General features: G+C 40.0%; 1 protein-coding gene across 1 annotated transcript in view; it reads left to right on the top strand.

The window, feature by feature from the left end:
* The window catches only part of LOC122816819 (inositol monophosphatase 3-like), a 405,603-nt gene that overhangs the window by 153,827 nt on the left and 231,643 nt on the right, over positions 1–20,133 (top strand). The window contains exon 2 of the mRNA XM_044089860.1: positions 19,394–19,556. Within this exon, the coding sequence (XP_043945795.1) occupies positions 19,394–19,556 (163 nt within the window). The remainder of the gene's footprint in view (positions 1–19,393; positions 19,557–20,133) is intronic.

Below are 20,133 nucleotides of genomic sequence, written 5' to 3'. Positions count from 1 at the left end.
GGACAAATGCACCTGCATATCAATCAGAAAGAAATGCTAGCTGTACAGAATGCACTGACAGCCTTCAAATACCTTATTCTTCCAGGACAACTCTTGATAAAGACAGACAACACCACAGTCATGTGGTACATAAACAAGCAGAGGGGAACTCATTCCGAGCCACTCTGCAGGTTAGCCATGGCTCTGTGGAACACAGCTTTGTGCAACCAAGTGCACCTGCAACCTCAATTCCTGTCAGGCAAACAAAATTCACTGGCAGACGACTTAAGCAGAAATCTAATGGACCCACATGAGTGGAAACTGGAACCCAGCTCATTCAAGCTTCTAATCCACAGGTGGGGGACACCAGAGATGGACCTCTTCGCTACCCCCCAAAACCATCAATTGAGCAAATTTTGCACCAGAACTCACCACAGCCAAGCTTGGAAAGTGGATGTCCTTTCCTTTACATGGAAGAACCTCTCAATCTATGCCTTTCCCCCTCTGCCCCTCCTCTCGAAAGTATTACTCAAGATCAGACAGAACAAGCCAAGGACAGTCCTTATTGCACCAGACTGGCCACGCCAGCACTGGTACCCACTTTTACGCAGTCTGACAACAGTGCCACCCTGGGACCTGCATCAGATCCCCTCTCTGCTGTCCCAGCAGGAGGGCCAGATTTTGCATTCTCAGCTGCAAACCCTGAACCTAGCAGCCTGGCTTATTCCCTGAATACATCACCAGCAACCCTCAGCAAACAGGTGCTGGATGTCATCCTTGAGGCCAGAAGGCTTAGTACTAGGAAATCCTATTCAGAAAAGTGGAAAAGATACTGTTCTTGAAGAGAGTCTCAGGGAAAGAACACAGCCGTGCCCACCTTACCTCAAATCCTAGATTATCTAGCAGAGCTGCTCCACAAAGGCCTGTCCTTCTCATCAGTTAAGATTCATGCCTCTGTCATCTCAGCTCATTACAACACTGAGCCACCTCTCTTCTCTCATCCTCTGATCAAACAGTTCCTGAGAGGAGCTAACAATTTAAGACCCCCGAGGAGAGCTCCCACTCCTACCTGGGACCTTAACTTTGTATTAGAGAAGCTCACGCTTCCCCTTTTTGAGCCTGCAGCTACAGCAGAGTTAAAATTCCTCTCTTAGAAAACAGCCTTACTTCTAGCCATCACTTCAGCAAGACGAGTGTCTGAGTTACAGGCCCTTATGGCTGTGGAACCCTTCATTATCTTCCATGCGGACAGGGTTTCCCCTCAGGACTAACCCATCATTTATGCCCAAGGTGGTATCCAGTGTGGCTTTAAACAAATCCATCCATTTACCAACCTTTTTCCCTAATCCTCAGAATAAAGGGGAAAGGATCCTGCACTCCTTGGACGTGCACAGGCAGCTTAGGTTCTACCTTGACAGGACTAAACCTTTCAGAAAATCTGACCAGCTGCTAGTCAGCTGTGCTACAGGGGCAGAGGGCAAGGCCATTTCAAAGCAAACCGTCTCCAAATGGATAGCACACTGCAGCCATTTCTGCTACAAGCACCATGGAAAACCTACCCCACAGGGGATCAGAACCCATTCCACTAGGGCTACCTCAACCTCTACAGCATTTGTCAGGGGAGTCCCTACCAGGGACATCCTGGAAGCTGCAACCTGGAGTTCAGTACACACCTTCACCAAGCATTACCACTTACCTATCTTTTCTAAATCCAGGGCTGGATTTGCTACAGCAGTCTTACAAGGCCTGGTAGCCAGCCCTAATTCTTCTTGACTGCCTCCACCTTTCCTCAGCTTTAGGAATCAACCCAAGTGTGATAACTGCAACTTTGAAATACGATGAACATAGTACAGTTGTGTACACTTACCATAAATGTAGATGTTCGAGTGTATTCACTGTTGCAGTCCTGATTACCCTCCCTCCAGCCCCCTGACTTTTCTATACTTTCTACCTATCCTGTTTTTTGGCCATATCTTATGGCAATGGCATTTACTTTTTACTCGAGGTGTTCCACACCATGTAATTGCTTCCTATTTTGGGGGCTCCTGACATCTGGGGCAAGAAAAACTGATGTAATGGCATCAGCTGCATGTTTTATACCCCTGATGACCTGACGTCATGGAAGAGGTGACAGCATCCGACGCAGAAAGACTCTGGTATTCAGACCGACTGAGGGCTACCTGCAGGCAGATAACCCAAATGTGATAACTGCAACAGTGAATACACTTGAACATCTACATTTATGGTAAGTGTACACAGCTGTACTTTCTTTCATTTCAGTACAGAAAGGTTTGCAAGGAGTTAAACATACATAATGAAGTTGTTGATTAATGTTATGTAGGAAGGGAGGTTTTAGTATTGTATAGGTTTGTAAAGAGTTCAAAAGATATATTGAAGTAAATTATAAAATTTTGTTGGAGGGGATAGAAGGTATTAGTATTGTATAGGAGGATAGTGGCAATAGCACATTACTGAGAGAGCATGGTATAGGATTGTTTCTGTTTAGGCTGCCTGTTCTAAATTGGTGTATCTGGAAGGTTTATAACTTAGGTGTGCAGGAGATGCATAAGAAGTTTAGTGGTGAATGGAGGAAGTTAGAAAAAGAGCAAGATGAGAACTGTTGTTTGGGGGGGGGGCAAAAAGGGATGTACTGTTTCAAGTGCAGGAGGGGTATAATGATTCAAGTAGAGGAGTGCACAGTACTTGTTGTAAGCAATAAGAAGTTTATGCTTTTACTAGAGATCTCAACCTGGTGATGAACATGAGCAAGACCAAGAATGGGTAAGGTATTGTTTAGCTGGATTTTATATCTTGGAAGTTTGTTAATCATTTTTTCTTGTGCAGAGATGATGTTTCAGAGCCTGGAGATGTAACAGGAGTATAGTAAGTTCCCCAATTAATTATTTGATTTAGTAGTGCTTAGTAGAACTTTATCTTCAGAACAAAGGTCTCTTGTGGGGGTGTAGGGCAATGAAATTATTTTAAAGCACGGCATTGTTCAGGAAAATATGTTCTGTAGTTGTTAAGCTCTAGCCAGCTTAGCTGCTTTAAGGTTTGGTAGTGGTGAGTTGGGTATGCAGTGTTGGTAATAAATTTAGCTACTATGTTGGAACAGGAAGCTAGTTTGGATTTCAGTGTAGAGCTTAGGTTCCTAAGGATAGGGGGGGGCATATAAGAGGGTTGGAAACAAACAGCAAGAGGCGAGGGTTTTTCTTGCTGGGTTGGTAAGGTACTGTTTTGTCCTGTAAAGGGAGTTGAGTTTCTAGTGGGTCCTTTTAATTGTTTGAATAATATGTTGATCAAGTTTAAATTTGCCATCTATTACAATACCCAGTAATTTAGTCTGTTGTACTACTTCAGTTTTAGTATTATTTGCTGATGTAACCAAGAAGGATAGGGAGGACTGAGAGAAACCTATAGAAGAGAGTTCAGTGAGTAAATGTTGGTGGGATGTTGTTGTTGTTGTTGTTGTTGTGTCTTTCGGCTTTTCCCGGTTAGGGGTCGCCACAGCGGAACTCCGGTCCACTAATGATTGGCAGTAGATTTTTACGTGCCGAGTGGCCGGCCCTGACGCACAACCTTCAATGAAGGTAGGCCCATTCACGCATGTCTACACACAGAAGACGCTCTAGCTGAGAATCGAACAGGACAACGTCTTACTGTGAGGTGACAACGCTACCACAGCACCACCACCGCACAGTACTGAAAGCTTTGGATAAGTCTAGGAACAGAACTAACACTGGGTTACCATTGTTCCTTTGCTTATAGTGTTGGTGAAGTGAAGGAGGGTGGCGGTTGTGCTGTGGTGGGGTCTAAACAATGCTGTGTTTCTGAGAGCAGATTATTTGAATTTAGGTGATGTAGAGGCTGAACATGAATATATTTTTAGGTTCATATGTTAGTACTATGCTAACTGCCCTTGCGAGCCATTTTAAGCCTAGCCAATTATCCATTGTGAGATGCAAACCCTGCACCTTGTGTTTGTAAGGCAAACACCTTAACCATTAGGCCACCCTCCCAGTGTTTTGGATGGGAGAGAGGATAGCAGTGGGCCTGTAGTTATTAAACTCTTTAGATGTGCCACCTGTTTGCAAAGGTATAATAATGGATTTTATCCAGATGGAAGGAACATATTTTTCGGATACACATCTATTTATCAATATAGAGACTGGAAAAGCATTTGCACTTCAGCCATTTTTAAGCATACTGAGGGGAGTTGGTCAGCAGCTGGGAGGTGTTAGTTTTAGCTTGTGTAGGAGTACTTTTTAATGGTGGAGTTAGGTACTGAGTTGAAGTCAAATAGTTGAGGATATTAGCAGAGGCTGCAGGTACTGAGAGGGTAGTGGAAGTATTAATGCTTGTAAGGGATAATATAGTCTTTGTGAAACAGTTGTTAAACTGTGTGGAAGTTGAATCAGTATTAGTGATGGGTGTAGGGGTAATTTGGCCTGGATGTAAAAGTTTGTTTATATATGTCCAGAAGAGTTTTGGGTTGCTTTGATGTTTATTTTGGATGATGTTATTTGCTTGTCATGTTTTATTTGGTATTTTGTCCTATTTCTTAGTTGCCTGTAAAATTGAAATGTATTTTTTGATCTATATTTGAGCCACTCTTTCCAGGCTTTGTTGTGCTGTAGCATTAATTTCATAGTTTCTTCTGTTAGCCATACTGCAGGAATTTGACCATTTTAGAACATACTGGGGCAAGGTTATTTGAGAATGTTTAGGAATATCTCATTAAGTTTGAAACAGCAGAGTCTAAGGGCATAGATTTTATTATTTTCCAGTTATATTCACTTTAGGATTTGATAAAAGTGTTTGTTTGTTTGTGTCTTTCGGCTTTTCCCGGTTAGGGGTCGCCACAGTGGAATTCCGGTCTGCTAATGATTGGCAGTTGATTTTTACGTACCGGCTTGCCAGGCCTGACGCACAACCTTCAACGAAGGTATGCCCATTCACGCATCTCTCCACGCAGAAGACGCTCTAGCTGAGAATCGAACTGGGCAGCGTCTTACTGTGAGGCGACAATGCTACCGCAGCACCACGAGTTATGAACTTGTTTGTAAATTACATGTTTACCTTGGGTATTGTTACTTCTGTGAACATAAGTAGGTTGAAAGTCACTTAAACTGACTGGGAGATTACCGCCTGCCCTAATTTTGTTGGATCTATTGGTAAGAATCCATTCTAAAGTTGATTGCTTACCAGTACTTTTGCGTGCTGAGTATCTGGTGCAATTATTTATTTTATTTTATTTTACATTTGTTGACCGGGCTATTCTAACTGGATATATGTCCATTTTCAGTAGAGGCCTGGGGAGAAAAGCTCCAAGCATGAACAGTGACAAAGTTAACAGTATATAAAAAGACATGTAAAATCACAATACAGAGGCAGCATTGTTCAAAAGAAAAATTATAATAATAAAATTATAAATTATAAAAATTATACTAAAAATTATACTAAAAAATTATACTAAACACAATAGTAGGTATGAGCAAAACCCAATTAAGAGAGAAAAACCCTTATATTTTATTCTCTTACTATGAAGAAAAGAGTAGTAACTAGATTTGGAGGCCTAGGTTAGAGGAGTAGGGAAAGGGGTAAGAGCAGGAAGGGAAAGAGATATCAGTCTGGGTTAGCACATGGACAAAGCCAATGAGTTTTCAGATGTTCTTTAAGATGTTTTTTTAAATAGAGAAGTTGAAGCAAGAGTTGATAATTCAGAAGGAAGCTGATTCCAGTTTTTACCTGCTGTGTTCGAGAAAAGTGAGTCACCAGCTTTGTTGTTAGATTTAATTGAGGAAACTAGGAGCTTATTAGCAGACCGTAGTGTAGCTAGATTTTTATATGGTGTAATAAGATTAGTGAGGATAGGGGTGTTGTTGGGGTGGTGTAGGATCTTTTGAGTGATAAGTAATTGTTGACAGAGTATATGGTTCTGCAGTTCTAGCCATTCAAGTTGTTTGAGGTTGAGGCAGTGGTGAGTTTTAAAGGGGGAGTATGTGATGAATCTAGCTATGCTATTATAACAGGTGGAAAGTTTGGAGAGGTTGTTTTTGGATAGGTTAGTATATATAGCAGAGGCATAGAAAAGGGTAGAAATGAGGTGGGTCTGGGCAATAGTTTTCCTGGCAGAAGGGGTAAGGAAGGGTTTAATTCTATAGAGGGTACCAAGTTTTTTGTTAACAGACTTTATGGTGGAGTTGATGTGGTCATCGTAGTTGAGACCATTATCAATTGTTACACCTAGTAGGCGGGTTGTAGTATCTGGGGTTATGTTGGTAGCATTGTTATAGGTTACAGAGAAGAATGGATTAGGTGATTTATGAGTTGGAGTAAAAAGCAGTAGTTTTGTTTTTTTGGGATTTAGGAGGAGGCAGCGTTGCATAAACCAGTATTCAACATTATGAAAAACAGTTTGGGTGAGGGACTGGAGAGAGGCTATATTCTTAGCTGCACAGATTAAGGTGGAGTCATCTGCATATTGAATTAACTGCAAAGCCATACAGGTTTATGGAATCAGATGGGGTGTTGCTATTAATAATCTGCCAGTCTATATTCAGGTTTCCTAGTGCTATTGTTTCATATTGTATATAGTGGGATATCTAGTATGGGATATTTTCCATAGTAGTAATGTTTTAACCTTGTGGAATACATATGGCTGCTAAACAAAGCGTTTTCCTATTATTGATTCTGAGATATAATACAAGGAGTTCCACATTATTAAACTGTGGTATCTCCTTATACATATGCAGTTATATTTAAGGAATTATTACTGCTTATTTTGCCTGTCAAGCCTAAATTAAACTGAAACAGGAGGGGTCATTTTGTTGTCATTTTTGTCTTTTTTCAGCCATGTTTCTGTAGCTATGATTACATCTGGGGAATATGAGCTTCCTAGCTGGCTTCAGCTTTGAAGCTGACCTTTTTAACCTAAAGGTTGGGGATAACTTTGGTAGTACCCAATTGTGTTATGAAAAATGTGGTGTATGTGATATGTAGTGACTATAAGTTTTACTACATTGGTGAGACTTCGAGGATGTTTAAATGTAGGATTGAGGAACATTTAAGTAATATTCTTTTAAAGAAGAATGATATTCCTATGACTGAACATTTTTAATAGATGCATAATGGAGATGTAAAATGTTTTAGATGCTATATTTTCGAACAGATATTACCCAATGAAAGAAGAGGTAACACCTTAAATTTGTTTACTTAGGCACAGAGAATCTATTTATATTTTGAAATTTGAAACTTTATAGCTGTAGGACTTAAACAATGAATTGGAAGGGAAGTATTTTCTTAACTGATTGGGTTCCTAATAATATTTTTAATTAGAGGTTTTAAGTATGTGGAGTTTTTTATTGTCTTTATGGTCCCTTGAAGGCTATGAGTTGAGGCACTAGGAGGTGAGTACAGTTCGTTTGAGTCCAGAGTCGTTTAGCTGTTTTCTAGTTCCTGTCTCCTCTGCCACATTGGTGCCTGCTTGAGCAGCAGTGCCATGGCATGTCTCAGTGCCTACCAGATTTTTTCTGCACAATTTCTTCCAGAGACAAAAACGTTCATAGCTTAGACAGGTACATCCTCTTCTGGACTAGCTCCGGCCAGTCCTTTCCAGCTAAGAGCAAAGAACCTCCACAGGATAACAATCACCTGCCCAATTCAGTCTTCCTCATCCTCCCTGGAGTCTTCCCATCTGTTTCTTAGGAAGAAGACTATGTGTAAAAAGAAGCATATGCACCCCCCCCCACTTAGTCCTATCACCATGGACACAGATGATGATTCTGAGACTGACTACTGTCCTACTTTGCCCCCTGAAGACCCCTATGCTTGAGGAGATTTGGGAACTTTCTAGGGCTAAGATTAAGTGGCCACAGGACACATTCATTGATTTAGAACATTTCCCTGTAGAGGTATTCTGCTGTCCCAGATGTTTTTCTTGGGTGGTGCCCCCAACAGATGAAATGGACAGTGGTGGACAGTGTCTTTAAAATCCTGATCTGGCAGCACTAGTTCCATGGAGGGCCAGTAGATTCTTTGTCTGCCCAGAAACAGTCCCAGATAGGCACAAAACTCAGTAGTACACTTCGTCATAGTGTCTGCCCCTCCCAAATGAGCCCCTAAGTTTCAGGCTGAGGCCATACTGCCCCCCAGAAGGAGACACATTCTTAAGCAGGTTCAAGAAGTGCACTTTCTCATCTTCCACTTTTACTTTGAGGGAAGTGACTTACCTGATACGCATGCAGAGATTCCTGAGGGACTTGACTGACAAGATGTTCAAGACTCTAAAAGAGTTGCCAGATTTGGTGATGAAGATTAAATTGGAATACCAACTGTCATCTTCCAGCTCTATATGTAATGAGCTGTTAGGGTGCTAAGAAAACACAGGACATATTGGTCACAGTTCAGGACTTTATCTTTTTGTGTCACAAAGCTGTCATCCATAGTAGTGTTGTAATCAACTACAGGTCACAGAAACTCAGGAGAGAGATAAATTCCTCTTGCAGTGACCTTCAGATAGGTATATTTTCATCAAACATGCCATAAGTATAAACTCATCCATCTGGCAATATAAGAATTCAGGAGCTCACACCCCTTGATGTGAGAAATAAAACAGTACAGAATTTGTCTGTTGAGTGTGCATCTAGACAGTGTACAAAGACCTTTGCTCATTTAGCATCTTCAAGCCACACTCACTGCACACCGAATGATGTTCAGTACCCACTTTGGGACTGCTCATGAAAAGCACACATGTCAGGCTCTGTGGGGCAGTTTTTGTGACTCACAAAGTGCTGTATTGTATGTGCTATATTTTGTATACCCATATTTGGGGATCATGATAATACTTTCAGGGAATGTTTTTATTAAAGTGAGCTACTTAGTCATGTAAATCACGTAATGAGACAGTGGATGCACAAACTGCTGTTACTGTGCCTTTCTTAGCTGTAATTCTTACATTTATGTATGTGTGTGTGTGTGTGTGTGTGTGTGTGTGTGTGTATATATATATATATATATATATATATATATATATATATATATATTGCCATACATTTCTTTGGTTCAGTTACACAGTACTTCTGGTTCAGATCATTAGGAGGACCCACAATACTAGAGTTTTATACACAAATAAACAAAACCTATGCATCTCCCATCAGACAGGTCATGAACTGCAGGTCAGTTTGAAACATAAATCTTCCCAAAATGCATTATTGCTCCTATCCTCTAGTGCACTGTGGTGCCATTTCTCTCCATATTTGTGGTATGCACTACAAAGCATATGAAAACTGGCTGTATGCTTTTAGACCAAGATAGAAAAAAGCTACAGGAATGGGGTGGTGGGATTAATGCTACCAAGGATGTACCTGTTCCTCCAATTGTACCTATGAAAAGTACATAAGTTTTGTATGTGGTAACTCCATAACAGCAGGTAAGAGTCTCAAGCTATTCCTTATGAGTGGCCTGCCTTAAGATTGTTATCATGACTCTAAAGCATGGTCTTGACTTGGCTATCACCTCTACCTAACAGTCTGTTGTGAAATTCATCCCTAGTTTGGCACCTATGTCTCTAATGCCAACAGGTAACCTGTAAATGGTTCATCTCCCCGGCCCATGCTTACACTTATCAAGGGTATCAGAAGTTGTCAGAGATTTGGGATGCATGGCTATGCTTACAAAGGCCCTAGTGGTCATTAGCCTAGTAAACACCTATGAACATATGAAGTGCTGTGCTAAGAGCATTTAGCTGCTGCACAAATAGTTATAAAAGGCCACAGAAGAAGACTGAGAAGGTGCAGTTGCTGTATTAGAACATGTGTTTGGTAGTCAGGAGGAGTTATATTTGTTGTAGTTTAACTGAATATTGTCCATAAGCCATTTTTCCTGGAACCACTTTAGACACCTCTTTGTTTGAGAAGGGAATGAAAAGTTAAAAATTCAAGTTCTGTTAACATAAGATCTCAGCGCTCCCTGTACACTTGTACAGTGGGGGAGATATTCCTCACGGCTGGAATAGTTAAAGAAACCTGGAAAATTAAGTGCTTGATTAAGGATGGATTTAGTTGTTACCTTAAGCAACAAAAGATGGATTAGTCTGTAGGGATACTTTGTCTTTATGGAAAAAAGTAATGTAGATTTACTCAAAAGGCCTGTGTAAGTCAGAGGTTCCTCTAGCTGTTTTAGTGTCACCAAGGAAAACTTTTTTTTTTTTTCTGGGAAAGAAACTTCATTTCAGCTGAAGCAACAGGTTCAAAGGGGAATCGTCAGCTTTCCCAACACAAAGTAAAGATCCCATGACTGTAGAAGGAGGCAGTGGAAGACAACCAAAGTTGTTGTTGTTGGGTCTTTCGGCTTTTCCCGGTTAGGGGTCGCCACAGCGGAACTACGGTCAGATAATGATTGGTAGTTGATTTTTACATGCCGAGTTACCAGCCCTGACGCACAACCTTCAACAAAGGTACGCCCATTCACGCATGTCTCCACGAAGAAGATGCTCTAGCTGAGAATCGAACCGCAGCAGAAGACAACCAACGTACAATCCACTTTTTAATGAAGTACAGAGCAAGACACAAATATAACTGTTTGTGTAGTGTAGGTTGGATGGAATTTGCCCAAGGGGTGGTATGGGGGGAGTCTGAGTGGATGAAAATGGACAGCTTCCTCAATGAGATGTGGCATAACAATTGTTAAGGCCAAAATGAGGCTTTGAGAATGAGTGGACATGTTTTGCTTTGCCTTCTAAGTTACCTTCACCATCAAAGGAAATTGGGGAGAAAAACATAAAGGAGTCCAGGGGCATTTTCTGGAACAAGACATTCATAAGGTATTCCCCAGTGGAACAATTATGGATTAGAAACAACTGTACTTGGTATTGGCTGTAGAAACGAAGAGGTTGTAGCAGGGTTTGTCTCAGTGATAGAATAGCTTCCACTCCTCTGAGCAATGAGGGACCACTCATAAGATATCTGCAAACAGTGTCTGAGCCTGTCCACTTCAGAACTGGCTTAGCAAGGAATATGTTTGTCTGTATGAGAATGATTGCATGACATAATCCTTTCCTAACAAGCTGGATCAAGGCCATATGAGGCTGTAGGCAGGACACTGGACTGGGCCCCCCTGTCACGATCTCATCGTACCCCCTATCATTTACAATTCTTGCTTGTTGCATTCAGTTTGTGAAGTACACTTCCCCACACAAGTTTTACAGTTTAACTTTACGTGATCTTCTGTTTGAGAAAGCATCCACAAGATCAACAAATTCCAACTGTTTGACCAAAGCCAATTCCACTGCTAACAAAGATATTGAAAGCAACTGTGTGGCAACAGACAACTTCATAAAATTCTGCTGCTCTGACATGTTTTCAGTACTTTTGCAGTCTCTCTTGACTGCCTCCTTTGCACAGTGTTGTCTTGTCACAGTCTGCCCTTCACCCTTATCCTCCGAATTCTTTTCCACATTTCACAGTAACCAAAGTTGCATTTTCTACACAGCTAATAAAATGATTTGCACATAAAAAATTCACAACTGTAGTGTAACTTTAGCCTCTGTCTCTGCAGCACATGTCTATATGTTCAACCCCAGAGCTTTAGCAGTTTGAAAGCATCACAACATCACAACATCATCATTAACATCACAACATCATTATTCAGGAAACCATGTTGGAAGAATGGCATCCTCCATTTTGAGAGTATGCAGCCCAGGCATATCTTTCCCAATGTGGTTAAAAATCAAATGTCTAGGATAACTAGGTTATGTAGTAGGCCAGAGGATGTTAGTCATCATATGGATTTCCAGGAAAAATGTTTTATTGATAGGGGATATCCATCTCCACTAGTTATAAATCACAGAAGTAATGCTGCAGGTACATCTAGGTCATTACAAAAGGAAGTGGCATTCTAGTTGCCAACTAGGAAGGAATAAGGGGAAAATTCATTATGATATTAAGTATACGAATGATATAAATTATGTAAAAGACATTATCAATAACAACTGGAAGTTACTAAGCATGGACAAAGACCTATCCAAAATAGTGGGGGATAGACCAAGCTTTAGATATAGCAATTGTCTGAACCTTAAAAGACTATTGTGTAGGGAGAAGGTCAAAATTGAACCCCTAGACATTAGAATGAGATATAGACAAGGTACCTTTCCATGCAGGAAATGTTGTGTTTGTAGATACATTTCCACTGCTCAAAAATTTGAACTCATAGATTTAGGTGTTGTTTTTGAGCCGAAATTTTATGCTACATGTGACACGACCAATGTCATTTATTTGGCCACCTGCGACCCCTGCGGAGCCTACTACGTGGGCATGACCGCACGTAGATTTAAGGACCGCATCTATAATCACGTGTATGACATCAGAAAAGGAAATGCCACTAATGTGTTAGCTAGACACTGCCAACAGTTTCCATCACATATATTTAAATTTAGGGTTTTGCAGCTGCTGCACCATAATAGAAGAGAAGGAGACATTGTAGGTGCTCTTGAACTGAATGAACTAAAATGGATTCTAAACCTCAGGGCACATATAGAACCAGGTTTGAATTCGGCTCTCAGCATCAGACCTGCCCTTTTGGGTAGCAGATGAAGCCGTCTTAATATTGTCATTTTATTGATTTATTTTAAAATATATTTAATGAAGGTATCCATTTTTTATATGGCTTCTTTTCACTCTATTTCTGCCTTTCACTTTTTCTTCTCTTTTTCCTTTTCCCCTCTTTCTCTCCCTTCCTTTACCATTTTCCACATCCACACCTTTTCTTTTTCCCCTCCCCCCCCTTTTCCGTCCTTTCCCTTCCCTTTCCCATTCTCTCCTTTTTCCTCTCCTTCCCTTCTTTTTCCTTTCTATCTTCATTCATCAATATATTACCTTGTTTTTATTATTCAAATTGATTTCAGTTTACACTCATTATGGTACCTTATGTTCAATGGTGTTTTTAAACGACTCATTTGAAGACACTGCATTCATATTTTATTGACTTTGTATATTGCAAATGGGTCTTCATATGCTTACTAATGTATATATAGTTTTTATATATGGATTAATTTGTATCTAAGTCGTTGCCTTATTATATACTATTTTATAAATATGTACATCATATAATTAAATTAGTAGGTAGACTTTAGAAGAATTGTATTTAAAGTACATATATATTTTTTAAATAAGTGCATTTCTTTCAGGCAACTGTTAGAAGCATCTCTGATGGTTTTAAAGTATGACTACCCTTTTAAAATGCTGATAAACTTGTCTAAATTGATTGATTTAATTGTTTAATTAGGGTGGGTGTTTTATATTTAAGGATGAGAATCTGCCTTTTGCAATGTAACCTGAGGAAGCGCACTAGGATAGTGCGTGAAAGCGCTTGTTCTCTCTTCAAATAAATTACTTGTTTATTTATGGTGGTTCGTGGTGGTTCCCTGCAATTTCACAAGATATGACATAATCCTTTCCTAACAAGCTGGATCAAGGCCATATGAGGCTGTAGGCAGGACACTGGACTGGGCCCCCCTGTCACGATCTCATCGTACCCCCTATCATTTACAATTCTTGCTTGTTGCATTCAGTTTGTGAAGTACACTTCCCCACACAAGTTTTACAGTTTAACTTTACGTGATCTTCTGTTTGAGAAAGCATCCACAAGATCAACAAATTCCAACTGTTTGACCAAAGCCAATTCCACTGCTAACAAAGATATTGAAAGCAACTGTGTGGCAACAGACAACTTCATAAAATTCTGCTGCTCTGACATGTTTTCAGTACTTTTGCAGTCTCTCTTGACTGCCTCCTTTGCACAGTGTTGTCTTGTCACAGTCTGCCCTTCACCCTTATCCTCCGAATTCTTTTCCACATTTCACAGTAACCAAAGTTGCATTTTCTACACAGCTAATAAAATGATTTGCACATAAAAAATTCACAACTGTAGTGTAACTTTAGCCTCTGTCTCTGCAGCACACGTCTATATGTTCAACCCCAGAGCTTTAGCAGTTTGAAAGCATGGCATTGTAGTCACAGCACATGACATTACAATTGTAAAAATTTATTTTTCTGGTTAAAAAGGTTTCTTTATATACTACCATCTAAAATTTACCAAAGAAGCTTCTTAGGACATTACTTTACTTAGCAGAAGTTCAGTAAACAACACCTTTTCTGGTTAAAAAGGTTTCTTTATATACTACCATCTAAAATTTACCAAAGAAGCTTCTTAGGACATTACTTTACTTAGCAGAAGTTCAGTAAACAACACCCGCAATGAAAACTCAAGTACAGTGCAAAATGTCTGATTGGCAGTGCCTGAGATGAACTAAAGCCAAAGGCTATACCTCTATCTGCCTGAAAGTGTACTGCAAAACATTAAGAGAACAGGGTATTCAGGACTCTGATACAAAACACACATAGGACTGCAATTCTAACAAAAAAGCTTACAGCTCAGCATTCCTGTGAATTTGATTCTACAGCTTTAGCTGCTTAGAAGCAGGACATTGAAGCTGCCCAATACCTGACTGAAACTTATGAGACACTGCTTAGTTAGTACACATGCATTCTTGACAATAGTTTTAAACAAACTATTTTGTAGGGGTCCAGCAACTCTCAGGTGGAGACAAAGCACAACAGTAATCTGTGACAACAAAAGACCTCTGAAATGCTGTTTTTTTTACAGTAGCTGCATGCATGTGTATGCATCTGAATATGTATGTGTGTCTGGATATAGTATGTGCGTGTTTTTACGTGTGTGTATGTCTGTGTGTGTGTGTGTGTGTGTATGTAAGTGCGCAGATCCCTTTCTAAATCCCGAAGCCCATAACACCGACGTTCAGAATGTCAAGATGAAAATACCAACAGCTGACAATCATGAACGACCGATGTTTCCCCATGTGGAAATATGCCCTTTTCCCCACTGTAGTGCGATCCCAGAGATGGTATATATAGTTGGGAAGTGTGTGGATTTGGGGGCCTTAGCCCCCCCACATAGGTGGTTGTCATATCGGCAGGTGTGTTTGCGTTCGGTATTGGACAAGTGGGAAACATCAGCCGTTCATGATTGTCATTTGTTGGTATTGCCGTTTCAATATTCTGAACATCGGTGTTACGCGCTTCAGGATTTGAAAGGTAATCCATGTGTACATGTGTACACCAGCCCACTGCAATACCTATATTAACTTTCAGTTTTGCTTTCTGTAATCAGAAGCAGTAGCCGTAGCTCTCAACATGTCGAGGACAAATCCATAAATAATTATGGAGCAGTCCAGACAATCAGAGGCACTTAAAATATTAATACTATTAACTTGAGACACTGACAGAATAATAAAGGTGAAGCAATATACGTTTTCTGAAGTAAAAGAAGTGTATCACTGTAATAGTGTCATGTCATTATTTAGTATTATTCACAACCTATTCCCAGAAAGTCATCAGCCAGTAACCAGAAATAATTAAGGGCAATCGGGGAGACTAAAAATATTTCTCTATTAACTTGAGATGCAAAAGTGAATTCATATACATTTTCTTAAGTATATAACTAATTATTGTCATTTTCTAAATGTAAGTTAATTCACCACCTTTTTTAAAAAAAAAAATTAAAATAAAAAATAAACACACTTTAGGAGGGATTAAGAGAAACACCTTTATCCTGACTGGCATAATGTGTCTTAATTTGGAAGGACTACAAAAAAAAACCTGTTATTGTCCTTCTGTATATTAATTGACTACTGCATACCTCTCAACCTCTTAGCACAAGAAGTCTCGACAAAGTCTAAAGTAATGGGGAGGGAGCAAAGGCCCAAAAACTGCTCTCTTATAACAGGAATTGTGCTGTTGGCATACATTTTCTGAAGGATACTGAAAGTCTATACAGCCCTACTGTTTATTGGTATTATACCCTCAGTGATTTTCTAGATATGAGGAACACATTCCTAAAATATGGGGCAAAAATCTGGACATTCTGTTGAAAACTTAACAGTTAAGAGAAGTATATGATACCTTACTCAACCTCATGGCACAACTGCACAAGACAGAAAATAGGATGTCATTTCCCCAACTCTCAAAAATGTCTGGCAATGGTAAATAATCACATGACATGGTGCTACACAAATATTGGTTAATAATTGTGCTTTTACTCTACACCTTAGCTCTCAGTTAATCAGGGACAAATCCCAAAAGAATCACAGACAAATACAGAAATGTACAAGAACAAGAAAGGACAGAAACCGACCAGCAGTCAAGATTGACAATCATTAGGTTTAAGCTAAAGTAAGCAGCTTCAACCTGAATAGGATACTAAGATATTTACAACATTGACTTCTTTCTGGCTAAAATATAAGACAGTTTAGCTGATGTATGCAAACAACTGGGCTGATACTGAATGCTGACATTTGCAGCAAAGAAAACATACATAATTAAAACATGCACAAATTAAAAACTTTATTTTATGTTCCACAAATTTCAGTTGATGGTGGAAAAGTAAAGCATTATTCTCCGTTTGCACATATGGGTCTACTTGTTATTATCGAGAACCCACTTCACCGAACTTCTAAAAACTGGGATGACTTCGCTGAACACTTACTTTCATGAACTCTTGCATTAGCATTATTTTACTCTGGGAAAGTAATGAATTGGGCACCACAACTACCAAAGCAAATCAAACCCACCTAAGTGTGGGGCTATGCCCCCCACACCTGCCTAACTAAAGATACCAAGTCTGAGATAGCACTACAGTGGAGAAAAAGGCAATGTTCACCATGGTGGCCAAGTAGCTACTTTCCCGGACAAACACTTTAAAGAGTTTGTCCTTCAAATGCCCCCCACTGCCCCAGCTGCTGTGAGGGTAGCAAATAGGACATCGCAAGGTTTACCATTACATATATGGATTAAAATATTTTGAGGAGAGACTTTTGAGCTAAGATCAGACCTAAAAAGAATGGAGCAGCTAGGAGCCAGTTGTCCAAGTAAGATAAAAATGTTGGCTTCCTGCAGTTTCTGGCTGGATGCTATGATGGACATGCATTTACTGAACATTTAGGTGGCTGTGGGGAAAACAATTTGAGGAATCCTGAAAAGACAGTGACTGGATGCTAATAGGAATCAAATGCACATCCTGGATTTCTTGGTTATCTTGATGTGTAAGTGTATGTCCTGGAGCCCAAACAGCACATCCCGTTTCCTTTGGATAACCTCTTAAAGATGGACTGCATCATGACCATTCAAAACGTTTCTTTGGTGGTAAGGGTGTTTAGGCCACTTAAGTCTAGAATGGAATTAAGTCCTTTGTTTCTGTGGCACTAAAAAGAATCTGAAATAATCTTGTGGTCCTTTATGGTCTCTTGTGACCTGTTGGATAGGTTTTTCTATTAGAAGACTATTGACCCCTATTTTTGCTTCTACGTTTTGGTGAGGTGACAAGAATGGCCAGAACAATCACTGGCGATATGGGGGATTGGGAGAGAAAGGTACTCTGAAAATCTCTGTTCTTATTCACCTGCTGTTTGTAACTTTTGACCATACAGAAAGTTGGAGGGACAGATGGCCCTATCTGTCTCCTTCATGGGACAGTGGGGTAGGGTGTCTAGGATGCCACTTCTTGCCACCCAAAGGTGGACTACAGGCCTTCCTGCTGCTAAGGACCTTTTCCTCTGGGAGGATGGCATGCCTGGTTGCTACCAAGGGAATTAGAGTTCTTTCTAGGCTGTTGATTTTTCTGCCTGCCTGGTCTTGACTTCTTTTTACCCTTGGTAAGGATCATTGAGGAGGCTATAAATTTACATCAACAGCAGGAAGGGTTTTGCTCTCTGTACAATAATTCCAAATGTACCTTCAAATCAAGACCAAATAGGCAGAGTCTCTAGAAAGGGTAGTTTATGAATGTAACCTTGGTATCCTCAGTGAAATCCATGAACGTGAACTAGATAGACCAGCACATTACAATGCCAAGTCCTGTAGCTGTGACAAAAACTTCATCAGACTGACTCGCTACTCTTGTCATGATGTTTCTATATGGAATTGTCATTTGCTGGTTGGGACAGCAACTTTTGTTTGTGAGGTTCATCAGGCAACTGCTCCAGCAACCACTGAATTTCATTTTCCAGGTTAAACTAGAAGTCAGTCATGTGGGCTGAGTTATTTATAGCCATTACTAAAACTGTGAAGGATATAAAGAGTTGGAACCCTTCTACATCCTACTGCTGCAGCAAAATTATCTGGCTTAATAATTTCCAACCAAAAACACCACTCTTTATACAGCAACTGAATCCTGTTATGTTTTCTTGGAACAGTTGAGACAGTATCTATGATTTTCTATGTTACAGTGGTGGCCATCTTAATCATGTCCACCAGTGAGTGTATCACCCAAAAAGACTACTGGGTGGACTAAAAAACATTTGTAGTTTTTCTGTATGAAGTAGATGGGATTTATGGGTGATTCTCCTTGTGCTACATCATCTCTAAGACCTCTTTTATTTGGGGTTTTCAAGAATGATGATGCTGAATATGCATCCTCATTGCCATGCAGTTCTGTCATGGGTGACAGAGGTGGTAGAGTCATTTTCTTCCTTTTACCCATGGTATTCCTCTTACCTTTGGAAGTGATTAGTCCAAGCTCATAAAGGAAGAATGTTTAAGTGCCAACATAATGAAGCTATGCTGTGTGATGGCCTTGGGTCCCTTTTTCCAAGTGAGAAAGTGAAAGGGTTCCTGAAAAGGCTGATCTGCCTTTTGTAGTGTAACAGTGCCTAGATAGAAATCAACATGACAGTTAATCATTTCAAAGGCACTTGCATGGTTGGTGTTGTGGTAAATGGTGTTTACCTACTTGGCACCAAGAATCACAGCACTAACTGCTGCAGGTCTGGATACAACAGCTTTGATACTGACAAAGGCTGTCATTGACTGTAGCACTGATGCCATAATACTGACTTTTGGTGTTGAGACGTTTATCAGCAATGGTTGAGATGGAGATGAAGCCATCAACACTAATACCCTACTCATTAGTGGAACAGTTGAAAAGAACTCTTTTGACACTGAGATCATCACTGAATTTGGCATCAACAGGTTTTCTGCCATCAAGACTGACATGCCGTGGGTCATTATCAGAATTTTCCATAACAACACTAAACACAACTGGTGCAGAAACCTTTAAGACTTTGTCACATGGGAGAACATCAAAGAATTGCCCCTTTCTGCCCTAGAATCAGATAGAGGAGGTGACACTAGATGACATGTTTTAGGCACTAATAAGGACTTTCACAAACTTGCCATAGTCAAGTGGTTTCAGTGCAGTACCTAGAGAGGAAGACTTGGATGTGTCAGGTTGGTCTGATGGACTTGTGATGGTGTGCGCTGTCATTGAATTTATATTGATCAGTAGAACTTTGTTGAGCAAATAGCATTTTCTTATGTAAGTTTTCTGTTTTTGTATTTCTTAGGTAATTTCTGAGGAGCACGATGATGCCAAGCTAGACACATCTCAGTTGTGGGACTATACCATTCCAGAAGAAATCCAAGAAAAAATCAAAAGCATTGAAACTGTACCTGAACAGAGTATCACTGTATGGATTGACCCACTTGATGCAACTCAAGAGTATTCAGGTAATGAGACATGAGACCTAAATTGATGACAACAGAGGATTCCATTCTTAAAGTTTCGCATAGTTTACCTCACTCACATAAATGACGAAGCATAAAATGGTTTGCAGTGGAATGCTTCTCTTCCTTATTTCAACGGTGTGCTGAAAACATACTATTCCATAATTCATAAATATTAGTACATACTGTAAAAGTAATTAACAAACAATTGTTAAATGCACTGAACTATCTCTTTCACACTTCTTGCCCAAAACTTAGTTCCCTGTTGGACAATCATTTGGCAAACTCCACCATGCTATTTTGTTCTGTTATCAGGTACAAAGACTAGATTTTTATCCTTTTTTTTTTAAACTGCTTTTCACTCCTGTATCAGTTGAGCTTTAAGCATCATATGAGAAACCCCCAGAATCTTTCACTCCCATGCTGTCTTGCTATGCACTTCTTTATCCATCTTGCCTTGTGCAGTCAGTTTTAAGCCAGCCTTCTAGTAGCAGATTCTGATTAATTTCTCCTTCTTTCAAATCTACCTTTCTTCCCTAAACACACACACACACACACACACACACACACACACACACAC

Source organism: Protopterus annectens, chromosome 12.part0 (assembly GCF_019279795.1).
Source record: "Protopterus annectens isolate FY-2018-M chromosome 12.part0, PAN1.0, whole genome shotgun sequence".
NCBI classification, from domain to species: domain Eukaryota; kingdom Metazoa; phylum Chordata; order Ceratodontiformes; family Protopteridae; genus Protopterus; species Protopterus annectens.
Note: the sequence above shows the minus strand (reverse complement) of the source record. Positions and strands in the feature narration are given on the sequence as shown.